This window comes from Jaculus jaculus, chromosome 9 (genome assembly GCF_020740685.1).
Source record: "Jaculus jaculus isolate mJacJac1 chromosome 9, mJacJac1.mat.Y.cur, whole genome shotgun sequence".
Taxonomy (NCBI): Eukaryota; Metazoa; Chordata; class Mammalia; order Rodentia; family Dipodidae; genus Jaculus; species Jaculus jaculus.
The window spans coordinates 19,916,363-19,933,392 of record NC_059110.1 but is presented as its reverse complement, the minus strand read 5'-3'; the positions used below and the strand labels follow the sequence as shown (position 1 = coordinate 19,933,392).

Sequence of the window (17,030 nt, the reverse complement as noted above, 5' to 3'; positions counted from 1 at the left end):
TTAAAATGTTACCAACAAGAGACTGGTGAATCATGTGCTAAAACACACTTTCAACAGTGTGGTGGTTTGATTCAGGTGTCCCCCATAAACTTAGGTGTTCTGAATGCTAGGTTCCCAGCTGATGGAGATTTGGGAATTAACACCTCCTGGGGGCAGTGTATTACTGGGGGTGGGCTTATGGGTGTTACAGCCAGTTTTCCCATGCCAGTGTCTGGCACATTCTCCTGTTGTTATTGTCCACCTTATGTTGGCCAGGGGGTGATATCCACCCTCTGCTCATACCATCCTTTTCCTCTGCCATCATGGAGCTTCCCTTTGAGCCTACAAGCCAAAATAAACCTCTTTGTCCCAAAAGCTGCTCTTAGTTGGATGATTTCTACCAGCCATACAAACATGACTGCAACAAACAGTGAGATCTACACTGGCTGAATTTACCAGGCCATATAAAATTAGGCTTCTTGACTTATCCATTACTTCTCTTAATTCCCCTTCCTCACCAGGTATAGATACTTGTTGGAACAATAACTGATGCTTCACTGGAAGTGTGCAATTTAAAATCATTTTATGTTTCTTGAAATCATTATATTGAAAAGGAGTCAAAAATTATCAGGCCAATGTATAAACAAAAAGGAAGCAAATTCAACTTCCAACACATTTATCGATGTTTGTAGAGTTTTTAGCACATAACTGTCCTGCAGAGTCACGACAAGCAGCACACTGAGGTCCGTGCAGGGTTCGAGTGTGAGTCACTCAAGCTCATCGGTGTCTTTGGAGAACAGGTCTGCCAGATCTGCCACAGTCAACACGGACGCCTCAGAGTGCTTTCCAGACGGGCTTGTGAGACTGCATGTTCCCAAGAGAGCACAGTGAGAAAGAACCCCAGTGAGTCAGTGACTACACTTGTGGTAACAGACTAGACAAATACTTGTTCCCAAGTCGTTATAAATGGGCCAGCAATAACACTGTTACATTTCTTCAAGATTAGTGAAAACTCCTATAAATTATTATTTATTATGTTTTTTGAGGTAGGGTCTCACTCTAGCCCAGGCTGGCCTTGAACTCCCAGCAATCCTCCTACCTCAGCCTCCCAAGTGCTGGAATTAACAGCATGCACCATCACACCCAGCCATTTTCATTTTTTTATTTAAAAAAAAAAAATTTTTTTTTAATTTATTTGAGAGCGACAGACACAGAGAGAAAGACAGATAGAGGGAGAGAGAGAGAATGGGCGCGCCAGGGCTTCCAGCCTCTGCAAACGAATTCCAGATGCGTGCGCCCCCTTGTGCATCTGGCTAACGTGGGACCTGGGGAACCGAGCCTTGAACCGGGGTCCTTAGGCTTCACAGGCAAGCACTTAACCGCTAAGCCATCTCTCCAGCCCAATTTTCATTTTTTAAATTTTATTTATCTATTTACTTGAGAGAAAGAGGCAGAGAGGGAGAATGGGTGTGCCAAGACCTATAGCCATTGAAAACGAATTCCAGACTCATGCACCACCTTGTGCATCTGGCTTGCATGGATATTGGGGAATCAAACCTGGGTCATTAGGCTTTGTAGGCAAGCGTCTAAACTGCTAAGCCATCTCTTTATCCATACAAATATATTTTAAAGCTTTGTCATACAATGTTTTTTCTTTGAACAATTGTTTTTCCTAAAAAGAAACAAAGCCCCTGACAACCACTGCTGACTCTAAATTTATAATTTACTATCTAAAGCTAATTGGTTAATACAACAGTTCTCCCCCCCCCCCCCATGCTTTTATCTGTACCTGTGTGACCAGAGATTGACATTAGGTGTCTTTATTCCATTGCTCCCTTATCCTTTGAGACTGTGTCTCTTCTGGAACCTAGAAGTCACCAATTTGGCTAGACTTAGACTAGCTACTGAGCCATGAGTATTCCCTGTGTCTGCTTCCCCGGAGATAAATTTAAAGACATGCAACACCACAACCAGCATTTTACTTAAGTGCTGGAGATTTGAACTCAAGTCCTCAGCCTTGTGTGGCAAGTACTTTGCCCACTGTGCCATCTTCCCAGCCTGTCTTTTGTTATTTTATAAATAAATCTGTACCATGTGACAAAAACCCAGCTTTGGGCCTGGGGAAATGACTTAGCAGTTAAGGCACTTGTGTGTTAAGCCTAAGGACCCAAGTATGATTCCCCAGTAACCACATAGAGACAGATGCACAAAGTGGTGCATGTGTCTACAGTTCATTTGTAGTGGCTAGAGGCCCTGGCACGCCCATTCTTTATCTAGTTGAAAAAAATGTATAATATTTAAAAAAAAAAAAAACTTAAGGGCTGGAGACATGGCTTAGTGATTAAGGTGCTTGCCCGCGAAGCCCAAGGACTCATGTTCAACTCTCCAGGTCTCACATAAGCCAGATGCATAAGGTGATGCAAGTGCGCACATGCGCACAACATGGTGCACACATCTGGAGTTCAACTGCAGTGGCTACAGGCCCCGATGTGCTAATTCTGTCTCTCTCTGATTAAAAAAACAATAATAAAAAGCTTAAAAAACCCCTTTTAAATAAAAAGCCTTAAAGAAGGCTATGTTTTTCCTTTTATGTATCACCAGAGGAAGGGAATTTCTGGTTTCAAAATTCTTTTGACCTATCCAAAGTACTGCTGGAGACAGAACCCTTCCTAAAATGCGATTTTCTCCTAACTTGCCATTCATCTCAGCAGGAGGTAGAAAGGTACCATGTGTGTGTGTGTGTGTGTGTGTGTGTGTGTGTGTATATGAATGAATGTATGTATGTATGAATGTGTGTGTGTGTGTGTGTGTGTGTGTATTGAGAGAGAGAGAGAAAAAATTATTACATAAATGTTGGGAAGTTTGATTACTGCAAAGCCTAGCTAGTTTTCAAGTGAAGACTGCTTTGGTCTTTCTGCTTCTGCTATGTCTTTGGAACTGACACAACAATTATCAGCCAAGACTACACTCAGATACTATTCCCTGCATCTGGCTAACAAGTGAGAACCACAGAGCAGCAATAGAAATTTAGCTCTGCACATACCTTAAAAATATATCTTATGGTGAGCCAGACGTGGTGGCAACACCTTTAATCCCAGCACTCGGGAGGCAGAGGTAAGAGGATCACTGTCTGAGTTTGAGGCTAACCTGGGAGACTACATAGTGAATTCCAGGTCTCAGCCTGGACTAGAGTGAAACCCTACCTTGAGGAAAAAAATAAAATAATATAATATATATATATATATGAATATATGAAAGCATAAAGACAGTTCATTTAAAGAATAGTCTAGGGGCTGGAGATATAGCTCAGTTGGTACAGTACTTGCCTAACATGCATGATGTCCTAGGTTTAATCACGAGCACTGCATATAGTGGGCATGGCACTGGGAGATGGATTTAGGAGGATCAGAAGTTCAACTCTTGGTTATACAGCAAGCTTGAGGCCAGCCTGAGCTACATGAGACCTTGTCTCAAGAAAATAAATATGCTGAGTGTGGTGGCGTTCCCCTTTAATCCCAACACTTGGGTGGCAGAGGTATGAGGACTGCTGTGAGTTTGAGGCCAACCTGAGAACACATAGTGAATTCCAGGTCAGCCTGAGCTAGAGTGAGACCCTAAATACATACATACATACATACATAAATAAATCAATAAGTAACCTAAAGGGATAAGTCAGGGAGTTTAAATATTTTTACATATTAAAACTTATTAAGTCAAATGCAGACTGTTCAAAGTAAAATACTAGTGTTTACATCTTTTACTGTCCTCTAACTGAAGAAGTTCCAAAGGCACTCAGGTGAACAGGAAAACTCTCCATGTAGACTGGCAGCAAACCGTCACCTACCTCCTCTCAGCAGTTTTCAGCATTGTCTGCATTCGCTCTTCTATCGTTGCTTTAATTAAGAATCTGTGTACAATCGTAGGCCTAGAAGGAACGAGTTAAAAGAACATCTTGAAAACAATTTAGTAGAAACTGACTTTATGTGCCACATTCACCATTTAACACAGTTAGTTAACACGTGTTAGTGTCCACCTGTGGCAGGTCCTCACTGATGTGCTGGGGCACAGAGCAGTGGTTAATATAACCAGCTGGTATGGACCACTATACTCATGGGCCCTTTGTAGGGACAGGCCGTAAACACATGGAGAAACCAGTCTCATACACAGAAAAGGCCATAAGTAGTTGAAATAAGAGAGGTGCGAACAAGGCACTAACCAAGAGGATCAGGGATGGCACACAAGCATGAGGACAGTGTGGTCAACGCATGGTTCGGGGGAAGAGAACATGCTTGGGAAAAGCTAAAAATGTTGCAGGAGGTACAAAAAAAAAAAAAAAAAAACGCCTAATGAGGCAAAAGTTTGCTGCAAATGAGGGACAGAACTGGATTTCGTTGTGGTTAGGATGGGAAGCACTCAGAGCTCTATGATGGCTTGGTTTATACTAGACTGTACTTTGGAAATGTCTTGGGCTGCTGTGGAAAAAGGTAAAAGAGTTAAGTTTTGTCATTTTCCTGGCAAGAGGGTAGCTTGCATTGCTTGTGTCAGTGGAGACAGGAAGTAGTCAGTGGACAAGGAATAGATCTGGGAGGTGGAGCTGACATGACTGGTGTAATGTGAATGTGAGATGTGCAAAGGGAAACATGGGAAGAGTCCTAGATTTCTCGTCTGAACAACTATAAATGACAGAGCCACACTATCATACGAGGAAAGCTTGGATTGGCTGGTAGTGCATCAGGAATGCAATTTGATTTTGCCCATGTTAAACTGGGGATATCAACTTGAGGCCCCAAATTCCCACCCAGCCCTGAGGAGATGTGCAATTCACAGACACTTGTACTTAAATAGAGCTAAATATACGAAGTGGAAACAGGTACTAACTGGACATTTCTGGGATTCACATTTGGGTGTCACTCATTTATTTATATATGCTACTTAATGCCCAAGGGACTGGATGAACTCACCTAGGAAATATAGACAGAGAAAAGAACCACTGTGCCCTGATAGGAAGTAGGTCAATAATGTCAGGAGCATCAGTTTAGTTGTATCTAAGAAGCAACAAGTCCAGCAGCAGACTAAAGAGGTGGAGGCAGAAATAAATGTAAAGGAATATCAGTTTTTATTATTATTATTATTTTGGCTTCTTGAAGGAGGGTCTTGCTCTAGCCCAGGCTGACCTGGAATTCACTAGGTAGCCTCAAGCTGGCCACAAACTCACAGTGATCCTTCCACCTCCACCTCCTCAGTGCTGGGATTAAGTTGTGCACCACCACACCCAGGACGGATACATGAATACATAACATCATGTGTTACAGGAGGAAGGTCCTTGGGAATGAGAAAAAGACAGGATTTAGGACAAAGGATATGGCTGGCTCTTCAGAGAAAACTTTCACTATAATAAAGGGAAGATTTGCACCAGATCCATGGCCCGTCCTAAAACCAGCCTTTCTGTCAGTGTTAGGACTGTATTCTCATGCCATTCAAGGTTGCAGCTCCAACATGTCCCTATCTCTCTTACTTTTTCCTATTTTTCATTTATAATGAATCATTCTCTATATTTTTCCATTCGAAAAAACTGATCATTTTATTTTATTGTCTTTCATTACTTTTTTGCTTTTCTTTGCAGCAAGATTCCTGTGAGCAACATAGAAACAGCAGGGAGAGTGAAGTCACAGCATCCACTATACAGGAAGGGCTGCGCCCACAACTACGATTCTTAGCTGTGTAGTCATGTACAACTCAATCCTGTTCTTTCTCACTGCTAAAACTGGTTTTGATCTTCATGCTGCTAAAACAAACTAACCCCATCAGCAAGATGCTCTATCTTGACAGTCGACAGAAAGTGGTACAGTAGGCCACAGACTCTTCCTTGGTTTGATTTTTATCTATCACCACTGATGGTCCCTTCTCTGCTCCCAAGCCTTTTGACTTTGGTGTGCCCTAGAGTTTAGTTCTTGGTCATCCTCTCTCTTCATACTCACTCCCCGGGCAATCCCATTCAGTCTCATGACTTAAAAAATATTAGTGATTTCCAAGTGTTTATCTCTTGCTAGACTTCTCTTCCACACTTTGAAGTTGTGTAACTAAGAAGAGAACAGAACAGAAATTCTATTTGGATGTCTAATAAACATCTCAGAGTTGTAACTAAACTAGATTCTGTTATTCCCTTACCAAATCTGCTCTACCTCATAGATTCCTCAGCTTAGCTAAAAGCTGTGTGTGTATGTGTGTGTGTGTGTGTGTGTGCGCGCGCGCGTGCATGCGCGTGCATTAGCATGGTCTCACTCTAGCCCAGGGGGACCTGGAACTTCCTCTGCAGCCCTAGGCTGCCCTGGAACGCATGGCAATTCTCCTACCTCAGCTTCCCATGTACTGGGGTTAATGATGTGTACCACTATGCCCAGCTACTAGAAGCTTTTCATCCTTCTAGCTGTATAAGCCAAGATAATCCCTCCACTGTGTCCAAAAATATTGTCAGTTCTACCTTCAAAATATGTTCAGAGGGCTGGAGAGATGGCTAAGAAGTTAAAAATACTTGCTTGCAAAGCCTAACGAGCTGGGTTTGATTCCCCAGGACCCATGTAAGCCAGGTGCACAAAGTGGCACATGTGTCTGTAGTTTGTTTGTAGTGGCAGGAGGCTCTGGTGGGCTGATACTAACTCAGTCTGCCTCTTGCTCGCTGTTTCTTTCTTTCTCACTCTCAAATAAATAAATTTAAAAAATGTATCTCCATCCATCACCTGACCCCTTCTCACCAAGTGCACTGCTGCCATCAGGTCACGCTAACTTCCACTGTCAAAGGAGGACCACATGGCTCCCTCGCTCTCTCTGCTCCTTCTTCCCCTGCTTCCTTCATTCCTGGCTGTTAACACTGAGAATGATTCTTTCAAATCAGAAATTCATTAGATCATGTCTTTCCTCTGCTAAAGCCTTCCAACTTGACTCAATATAATCCTTCCCCTCCCCTCAACCAAGCCTTCTGACTTCATTCTTTATTTCTTTCTGCCCGGTTCACTCTAACAATTTTGGCTTCTTACAATTTCCTACAAAGCACACCCCTGACTTGGAACCCCACACTAATTCTATTTTCTGCTTACTTCTTTCTAAAAGTGCTCAGATGCTACCATCTCAGTAAGGCCCGATTTCAGCCCAGCCACAGGAATCTTTATCTTCCCCACCCCATTCAGCTCCTAGCATAACCCAGCTTTTACTTTGATTTACTGCTCTGCCCCTTTACAAATGGAGTGTAAGTTCCATGGGGACATATCCTATGCCTTGACCTGTGCAAGGTACACTGTTCAAATATAAAGGGAAGATGAGGGAATTTTAATTGGCTATAACTATTTTTCCCAGATGCAGCACAATCACATTTGGGAAAGAATAGGATTTAAAAACTTAACAGTCTCAGGCTAGAGAGATGGCTTAGTGGTTAAGCGCTTGCTTGTAAAGCCCAAGGACCCCAGTTCGAGGCTTGGTTCCCTAGGTCCCACGTTAGCCAGATGCACAAGGGGGTGCACACATCTGGAGTTCGTTTGCAGTGGCTGGAAGCCCTGGTGTGCCCATTCTCTCTCTCTGCCACTCTCAATAAATAAATTAAGAATGAAAAAAAAAATTAACAGTCTCTTTAGGAAGGAGAAAAATCTATTTACTAGGGAACCCTAGTAAGACTTCTGGTCTGCTAAATGGCTTTATTCGATTTGTGCTTTTAAATGGGAAATGAGTCCTGTCTATATCTTAGTAAAGTTCTGGTGTAACAAGAAGTGGCGCACAGCCATGGTGGGAAACCAACTGCTCTTGATTTGGCTAACTGAACTGCTCAGTGGAACGTGACCCATAGCTGGAGCTGGGAAACAAGTAAGAATCATATCCAAACACGAGCCTGCTCTCCATTATCAAGCTACCACCAATCGTGGGCTACAAGAGGGCCTACACCTATTAAATTCTCCATAAAAAAATAAGGGTTATCCCATTTGTCTGGTGCTAACTTTAACCTCCACTGGAGAATATACTTCTCTTTTTCAGATAGACGCAGATTGTAAGGAGAGAACCAGCCCATCATCCCACAACAGGGCCCCAGCTGAAACTACGAATAATTGGCGAAACAAGCAACGGTGCTGTTTTCTTGGTGAACTGGGTACCAGTACAGGGTGAAGGAGACTGACACAAAGAACAATCAACTCATACCAAATCAGATACCAGAGTCACAGAGGCTCCCAACACCCCATCACTGAAACAGACCCAAAATGAACCCAACATGGCTCAGGGAAATTTTGCGGAAGAGGGGATAGAAAGAATGAAAGAGCCACACGTTGGGTCATGATACACAGATACATTTCTCCTACCCATAACTGTGGGCAAACTCCACAACACATGACCCATATACCTCAACAAGAAGGGGCCAGGGGGAGGGGGTAGGACATGGACGAGCCTAACAATGGTACCAACTTGAATGTATTCACTGAGTACAACTAATTAATAAAAAATAAAAATAAAAAATAAATTTAAGAAAAGATACTGATTTTTACTAGCCTTTTAAAAGTACATTAACAATAGAAGCTATTTTTTGAAAGCACTTAAAAAAAAGAAGTCACCACTTAAAAATACACAACAAAAGGAAACACATACATATACACACACACGATCCAAGATGCAACTGCATTGTTAAGTGCTGTTGGTAGTACTTTAGAACAAGTTTTCATTGATTACAGTTATATTACTGCTAATCTTTATCAACTTGATGAGATTTAGAATCACCACAGAAACACATTTCTGGCTTTCTCTCCTGATTATTTTCCAAAAGGTTTGAAGATGGAAAACCCCCCTCTGAAAATGGGCAGAACTGTCCTGTAGTCTGGGATCATGGGCCATGTAAAGGTGAGCCCTCATGACTCTGCTTCCAGACTGTGCAGGCAATATTTCCAGCAGCTGCCTCACTCGTATCACCAGCATGTCGCCAGGACTTAATAACCATGAGGGACTGCACCCTCAAACTGTGAACTACAAGAAACCCCTCCTTCCTTGAGTTGCTTTGGTCAAGTATTTGTCAAAGCAACAAGCAATGTGATTAATACCAAGAGCCAGTTTCTTTCCCATTTAGAATTTAAAGTCTGTGTCTGCTCTCTTAGCTAGGGCTTATGTGCGTGTGTCCATATTTGAGAGTGACACAGAATTGCTCATCTCCTAATGTTTTTTTCTCATGCTTCACTCCAGCAGTTCCAATCACCTCACAGTCCCTAGAATGTCATGTAGTTTATCACCCATTTTCTACATATACAACTCTTGTTGATTGCTTATCTTTTTCCAGCCCAACGTTGAAGTAAATAATATTCCTTCAACCTAATATCTTGTCTATAGCACAAAGGATTACCTTCTTTGCTTCTTAGCTTTAAATTGTTTTTTTGCCCATGCTATGTACATTGCTAGAAGGGAATGGATTTTGTCTCCTGTGAGTGGAATCTTAGGTATTTAGTGCAATGTCTGACAGGCTCGGGATGCTCAGCACTTGCTCAGTGAGTGCTCAGAACAGAATGCGTGTCTGTGTGTGTTCCTCCAAACATTCATAGCACCTTACATCCATGAAGGACTATCTCTAGGAGGTCTTGTCAAAGACAGTGTACTTCTAATATATGAATAAAAGAATTACCTATTATGTAATATTTGCTATTACATTTGGTTCAGGATTTACACTAAATCTAATTATTTGTAACAGGTGACTTACTATGTTTTCTCTTAGGATAAGAATCTAAGCAAGAGCCATTTACTTTTCAATTGTATAGGAAATATCTTGTATTAAACACAGGTGGTGCACACCTTTAATTCCAGCACTCAGGAGGCAGAGATAGGAGGATCATTGTGAGTTTGAGACCATCCTGACACTCCATAGTGAATTCTAGGTCAGCCTGAGCTAGAGTGAAACCCTACCTTGAAAAACAAAAAAACAAAACAAACAAACAAACAAAAACCCCACAGGCTATCTTAGATCATCAAAATTTAATTCTTAAAGTCATATGACAGATGCCTTTCACTTTCTAGCTATTTTAAGTATTCCTAGAAAGTTTTGTTTAATGAGATAATCAGGATTTTGTGGGAAGACAGTAACTAGGAGATCTCAGGAGTTTGTTTCTTGAAGGAGATAGTTTGGAAGTTCACGCCTTTTGATCTTTAGTTAAGCATAGATAAACATCCTAACATAAAATCTGAAAAGTTTTGAACAGATATGCTACAAATAGAAATTTCTATATCTGACTTTATGAGATGCAATCAAGACCCAGACATACTCACAAAATCTGAAAAGTTTTGAGCAGATATGCTACAAATAGAAATTTCTGTATCTGACCTCATGAGATGCAGTCAAGACCCAGACACACTAAAAACCATGCATAAAATTACCCCTGGGCTATGTGCATAAGGTGAAACATAAACGATTTCATGTTTAGACATGGGTCTCATCCCCAAGGTATCTCATTATATACTTGTCAGTACCAGAGAATCTGTAAAGACATTTGCTAAATATGAACCTTTTTCGGGGTCACACATTACAGAAAAGGGTAATATTTAACTTGTGGTAAAAATAAAATAGTCACAGTGAACATACCAAAGAGTGCTGATTTAGTACCTACAACCTGAGGACAGTGACTAGCTGACTTCAGTCCTTACTTTGTCTGTCCAATTCGGTGCACCCTCCCGATGGCCTGGAGCTCATGGGCAGGGTTCAGTATGGGCTCCACCAACAGAACATGAGTTGCTTCAATGATCGTTAATCCATTAGAACCTGTGTGCAGGGGCAGCAGTAGAATATTGATTTGGGGATCATATTTAAATGCTGAAAGGTTCTCCTAGAAAAGAAAGGTACAACTTAATTTTAGCTGGATCAGTTAAAGTAAGATCAGTACATTGTTGTTAACATTATAGTCATTCTGTTGTTCGAATCAAACATGTTAGTGATACCCATTGGGTCACTGGGACATGTTACAACTAAGAGAATCAAATGTAAAATTATAAATTTCAGAAACTAGAAACTTTTTGTGTGACTTTAATTATGAATTACAGCATCACACAAACACTCTTGTTTATATGATACAGTAGAATCACAAGACAGATGCATGTGATGTCTAACAACTGAACTACATGAGCTTAGAGAAAAGGAAAAAATTGTGCTAAAGCTAATAAGAGAAAAGAACTAAGAACCTGCCTAATTTTCATTTGGACTGTGTGTGTGTGTGTGTGCACACGCATGCACACACACATGTGCACTGTCTTAGGGTGATGGTGTCTCTGTGCTGGGTGAATATGACACAAAGAGAATTTTGATTCTACAGTTCTGTCTGATACAGAATCTGTTAAACTTAAGTTCTGGGAACTAGACCCCATTCAAAAGAGGCATCAAAGGCCATCTAGTCATATATATGTTTTTAAAAGGATCTTAAGTTATAAAAAAATAGTTTTAAGCATATAATTGAATTGATCAAAAATATCTAGTTTCTCATTTTAAAATGTTAATTATAACCAAGAACTCAAACCCTTTTTATGGGGCTTAGGACAAAATACTTGTAGGTCAGTCAATTAACAGTTTCATTTTGCAGCTGATCCACCACCACCAATAAATAAATAAATAAAATAAAAAATAAAAATAAAAGTTTGACGTACCTGAAATGTCTTAACACGACCGATTTGTGCAAATTCCATGTTGTTGTCAGTGAGAGCTTTTGAAATAATATCTAATACATCTTGCCACTAGAACATAAAGAAGACAGAAAACATAAGAACAGGGCTGGAGAGATGACTCAGCAGTTAAGGTACCTACCTGCAAAGCCTAAGAACTCATGTTCGAATCTCCAGGTCCCACATATGCCAGACATGCATAAGAAAAGCAGAACTTTCCAAAACAGTTTTGAGGAGAGGATAAATCACAATTAACTTTATTTTTATTATTTGAGAACAAAGAGGCAGAGAAAGGGAGAAAGAGAATGGGTATGCCAAGGCCTCCAGCCACTGCACATGAACTCCAGACAGAGACACCCCTTGTGTATCTGGCTTATGTGGGTCCTGGTGAATGGAACCGAGGTCTTTGGCTTTGCAGGCAAACACTTTTAACCATTAAGCCATCTCTACAGCCCACAATTAGCTTTTATACCTCAGACTTAAATGAAAATAAAGCATTCAAATGCAGCACCATTAATGCTGTCTAGCTCTAGTGTAAAACAGTAAATTTTTTGTGTGTGCATCAAATATTGGCTGAATGGGTAAAAAAAATATGAGTATCTTTGAAAAGTAAAATATGGTAAATAAATTAACTGGATGCAGCTATTTGTCTTTCTAGATGCAAAACTAGGGTTTTTAACTCAATAGGCCAATTAATTTGAGGTATCAAAATTCTTTAGACATGAATCTATCAAACTATAGAAAAAAAAACTAACAGTAATTCTTTAAAAAAGATTTTATTTTTACTTCTTTATTTGACAGAGAAAGAGGGGATAGGGAGGGGGAGACAGAATATAGCCACATCAGGGCTTCCAGCCACTGCAAATGAACTCCAGGTGCATGTGCCCCCTTGTGCATCTGGCTTATGTGGGTCCTGGACAATAGAATCTGGGTCCTTAGGCTTTGCAGGCAAACTCCTTAACCACTAAGCCATCCCTCCAGCCTCTAACAGTAATTCTTGATCCTAATTACATATCAATGGCAAGCATTAAAAATAAGATTTCAGATAAGCATTGATTAGAGACAGAAATCAAACTGAGTTACTATGGAGGCTGAAACATTCTGATTGTACCGTTGAGAAAACGAGAGCTTTAGCCCCTGGATCTCTCAGCTGTATTTTCATCAGTGCTCTGACCACAGCTTCCACTTTCGTAGAATGGCTGCCCTTTGAACACAAAGAGTAACACTAATCAGTATCAAAAGCTATTCAAGAATGGGAAAAAAGATGTACAAAACACTACACGTGCATCAAAGACAACTGGAAGGTATGCATGTGCTTAGACTGTCTGCTGAGAATTTTCTGTAGCCTCTAGTTATTGAAATTATAGAATCTATACCCACAGAACTGAACATAAAGGTACACTAGAAAGTCATACAGTACTAAACATTTTTACATAAATAGGTTTTTGGGTATTTGTTGGTTAGGTGTCCCCCCCCCACCCCCCAGACAGGATTTCAAGCATTGCAGGCTGGCCTTGAACTCACTAAGTGGCCAAAAGTGACCTAGAACTTTGGATCGTCTTGCTTCCGGAGCTCCCAAGTTCTGAATGATTTAGTGTGTCTAATTAATTCATCCATGAAGTAAGGAAGTCTAGAAATCAAAAGCTCTGTTCAGCAGGAAGCTACATCAAGAGAAAGACAAGTTTCTAGATGGACAACAAAGGCTGCTGAGAATGAGAACACTGGGGAAGAAGTGAGTGGCCCGTGTGGATCTTTGGCTCTGGTCTTGGACTTGCATGCCCTGCACAGCTTTTGAAAACAAAGACATCCAACACATTCTCATGCTAGTAAAACGTGTTAAGGCAGCAACTCTAAAGATGTAATGTTTTTTCTTCTTTATCCAGAGTCTCACTCTATAGCCTAAACTGGCCTCAAACTCCAGAAAATCCTCCTACTTTAGCCTCCCAAGTGCTGGGATTATAGGTATAAGCCACCATGCTCAGCTGAGATTAAACATTTCATATTTTACACTATTTGCTGATGTCTAAATTACAAATTGCCATAGATTTTTTCTGTGCTTGTTTTTTTCAATGCTCTTACTTGTTCTATGATCCTCTCGTCTGACCCTTTGCTTCAGGTTTTAAGATGCTACATTGCAGTGGAGGAGAAATAGGAAGGACCTAGCTTCTTTCAGGCAGTTTCAGTTAGGAACTGAGGCCCAAAAAGAAGCGATGCCCTGGCATGAATCGACCTTAGAGAGAATGGAACTTGTGATGATCGAGACACATCTATAATAGCGATAGTGCTCCCTGATGCCCAATCTAGCATGCTACCTAGATACATGTCCTTCATTATTCAGGTATACTGGACCTGAAATCTGTCCTTCAAATCTACAAACCAGTCAGGTCTTCTCTTTGCATGCCTGAATCTGACTAAACAATACATGCCCAATAAAGGCTTTTTTTTCTTCTCTTTCTCTCTCCTCATGCTGGTTACAGGAATAGACATTAGTTTGGCTCTATCCCACGTCCCCAAAGCCTGGGGAGAGCAGACTACTGTTTCTTGGGTAATCCTTTCTTTCTTTGTCCCCCTCCTTCTTTCTATTAAATAAACCATTAGGCTAGAGTGAGATCCTACCTTGAAAAACCAGAAAATAAAAACAGAGTCTGGGGCTGGAGAAATGGCTTAATGGTTAAGACACTTGCCTGCAAAGCCAAAGGACCTAGGTTCGATTCCCCAGGACCCACATAAGCCAGGTGCCCAAGGTGGTGCATGTGTCTGGAGTTCGTTTGCAGTGACTGGAGGCCCTGGAGTGCCCATTCACTATCTGCCTCTCTCTCCCTCTCCCTTGCAAATAAATAAATAAATAAAATATTTAAAAAAAAAAACCCAGAGTCTGGCATGGTAGTACATGCCTTTAATCCCAGCATTCTAGAAGCAGAGGTAGGAGGATCTCCATGAGTTCAAGGCCAGCCAGGGACTACACAGTAAATTAGTGAAGTCCAGGTCAGCCTAGGATAGAGTGAGAGCCTACCTCAAAAAAACAAAAAATAAAATAAAATAAAAACATTGGAATATAGCTCAGTGGCAGAATGCTTACTCATTCCCCTAACCCTGAACATAAATAAATTAAACCAACGTAGTCAGACTAGAAGGACTGTGGAAAGTTCTGGGCCCATCTGGGCTACAGGGTGAATTTCAGGTCAGCCTGAGCTAGAGTGAAACCCTGCCTCAAACAACCTAACACAGGGCTGGAGAGATGGCTTAGTGGTTAAGCACTCTTGCCTGGGAAGCCTAAGAACTCCAAGCCTCAAGTAAGCCAGGTGGCGCATGCATCTGGAGTTCGTTTGCAGTGTCTACAAGCCTTGGCGTGCACATTCTCCATATATATGCCTCTTTGTCTGTCTGTTACTCTCAAAAATAAGTAAAAATAAATGAAAACGTATTAAAAAACAAAATAACAAAACAAAAAACATAACACAACAATGGGGGCTGGAGGCCGGGTGTGGTGGGGCACACCTTTAATCCCAGCACTTGGAGGCAGAGGTAGGAGGATCACCATGAGTTTGAGGCCAGCCTGAGACTACATAGTGAATTCCAGGTCAGCCTGAGCTAGACTGAGACCCTACCTTGAAAAACAAAACAAAACAAAAGGGGGGTGGAAGGTGGGGGGCGGGCCAGGCATGGTGGCGCATGCCTTTAATCACAGCGCCTGGGAAGCAGAGGTAGGAGGACAATTCCAGGTCAGCCTGGGATAGAGGAAAACCCTACTTGAAAAGCAAAACCAAACCAAACCAGAAAAAAAAAGTGGGGGGAGGCTGGAGAGATGGCTCAGCATTTAAAGATATTTACTCTCAAAAGCTGCCAAATGGGGTACAAAAACAACAAAAGTAGCCACAACAGGGCTGGAAAGATGGCTTAGCAGTTAAGGTGCTTGCCTGTAAAGCCAAAGGACCCAGGTTCGATTCCCCAGGGCCCACATAAGCCAGATGCACTTGGTGGCACATGCAAATATGGAGTTTGTTTGTATGCCCATTCTTTCTCTATCTGCCTCCCCCCCAAAAAAGTAAAAAGTAGCCATACCATCATCTGGAGTTCTTTAGCAGGGGCAAGAAACCCTGGTGTACCCATGCTCATAAACATGTAAAAAACAAAAAGCAAGCATAAATAAAATTATTAAAAATAAATTAATAATTACTCAACAGTGGACACTGTAAGCCTTATAATTGACCAGACAGGCCAAATGAGCCAACAGGTGCAATAGTGGCATGTCTGTCATGGTGGAAACCAACTGCTCTCCAGTTGGACTGCAGGTCCGCTCAACGGGGAGGAATACAACCCTGATACTGAAAACTTACAAGAGGGGTAGCCATGAGCCTTAGGGGGTGTAACATCTGCTGATGTCTAGATAAGTGTATATACTATGCTTATCAAACTACCCAGTAAGCACTTCTCTTAATATTTATACCCTTATATTAATGCTACTCTCCCTTTGGGTAGAGAATCTTCTCTTTGCAGATAGCAGTGACCTTGGAATGACTCAGACAGTATTATAGTGCTGGGAAGAAGTGAATGGAGTACTGAGTAACATCTCGATCACACCTTCCAAGGCTCAGGGTCTAATGCAGAAAAGGTGGCGGAAAGAATGTAAGAGCCAAAGGAAAGGTAGGACTCCTTACAACATGCTCCTCCAGACACAAAATGGCCTGCATATCCATGACCTCACCATGCCTGACACTACCTGCACAAGACCATCATAAGAGGAGGAAAAGATCATGACATCAAAATAAGACTGACTGAGATGGGGAGGGGATATGATGGAGAATGGAATTTCAAAGGGGAAAGTGGGGGGGGGGTGAGGGTATTACCATAGATATTATTTATTTATTTATTTACTTATTTATTTATGTGTGACAGAGAAAGAAAGGCAGAAAAAGAGAGAGAGAGAGAGAGAGAGAGAGAGAGAATGGGCATGCCAGGGTTTCCAGCCACTGCCAATGACCTCCAGATGCGTGCACCCCCTTGTGCATCTGGTTAACGTGGGTCCTGGGGAATCAAGCCTTGAACCAGGGTCCTTAGGCTTCACAGGCAAGCGCTTAACTGCTAAGCCCTGGATATTTTTTATAATCATGGAAAATGTTAATAAAAATTGAGAAAAAAATAATAATAAAAGGCAGAGAAGCAACTAGAATACTTGAGGCCCTCCACAAGTTGGAGCAGAGATCTTCTCCCAGAGACACAGGCCGTGGGTGACCTAGGAATCTCAAAGCAAGGCCTACAGCGTTACATCCAAGGCCTATCAATGGGCTCGAGAACCCATCCCTCAGCCTCAGCTTCTCCAGGAACCTCTCCCCTCCAGCACCCTTGCCTGGGCCTGGGAGTCTTTCCCTGGTTCACCTTGTGTCCTACCATCT

At 41.6% G+C, this 17,030-nt stretch overlaps 1 protein-coding gene across 1 annotated transcript in view; it reads right to left on the bottom strand.

The window, feature by feature from the left end:
• Positions 1-281: 281 nt before the first annotated feature.
• Positions 282-17,030, bottom strand: part of Shprh (SNF2 histone linker PHD RING helicase) — an 86,029-nt gene continuing 69,280 nt past the window's right edge. Inside the window, exons 26-30 of the mRNA XM_004651145.2 lie at positions 12,749-12,841; positions 11,623-11,709; positions 10,633-10,811; positions 3,824-3,904; positions 282-843 (exon numbers count right to left, since the gene is read on the bottom strand). Of these exons, the coding sequence (XP_004651202.2) occupies positions 747-843; positions 3,824-3,904; positions 10,633-10,811; positions 11,623-11,709; positions 12,749-12,841 (537 nt within the window). The 3' untranslated portion in view covers positions 282-746. The remainder of the gene's footprint in view (positions 844-3,823; positions 3,905-10,632; positions 10,812-11,622; positions 11,710-12,748; positions 12,842-17,030) is intronic.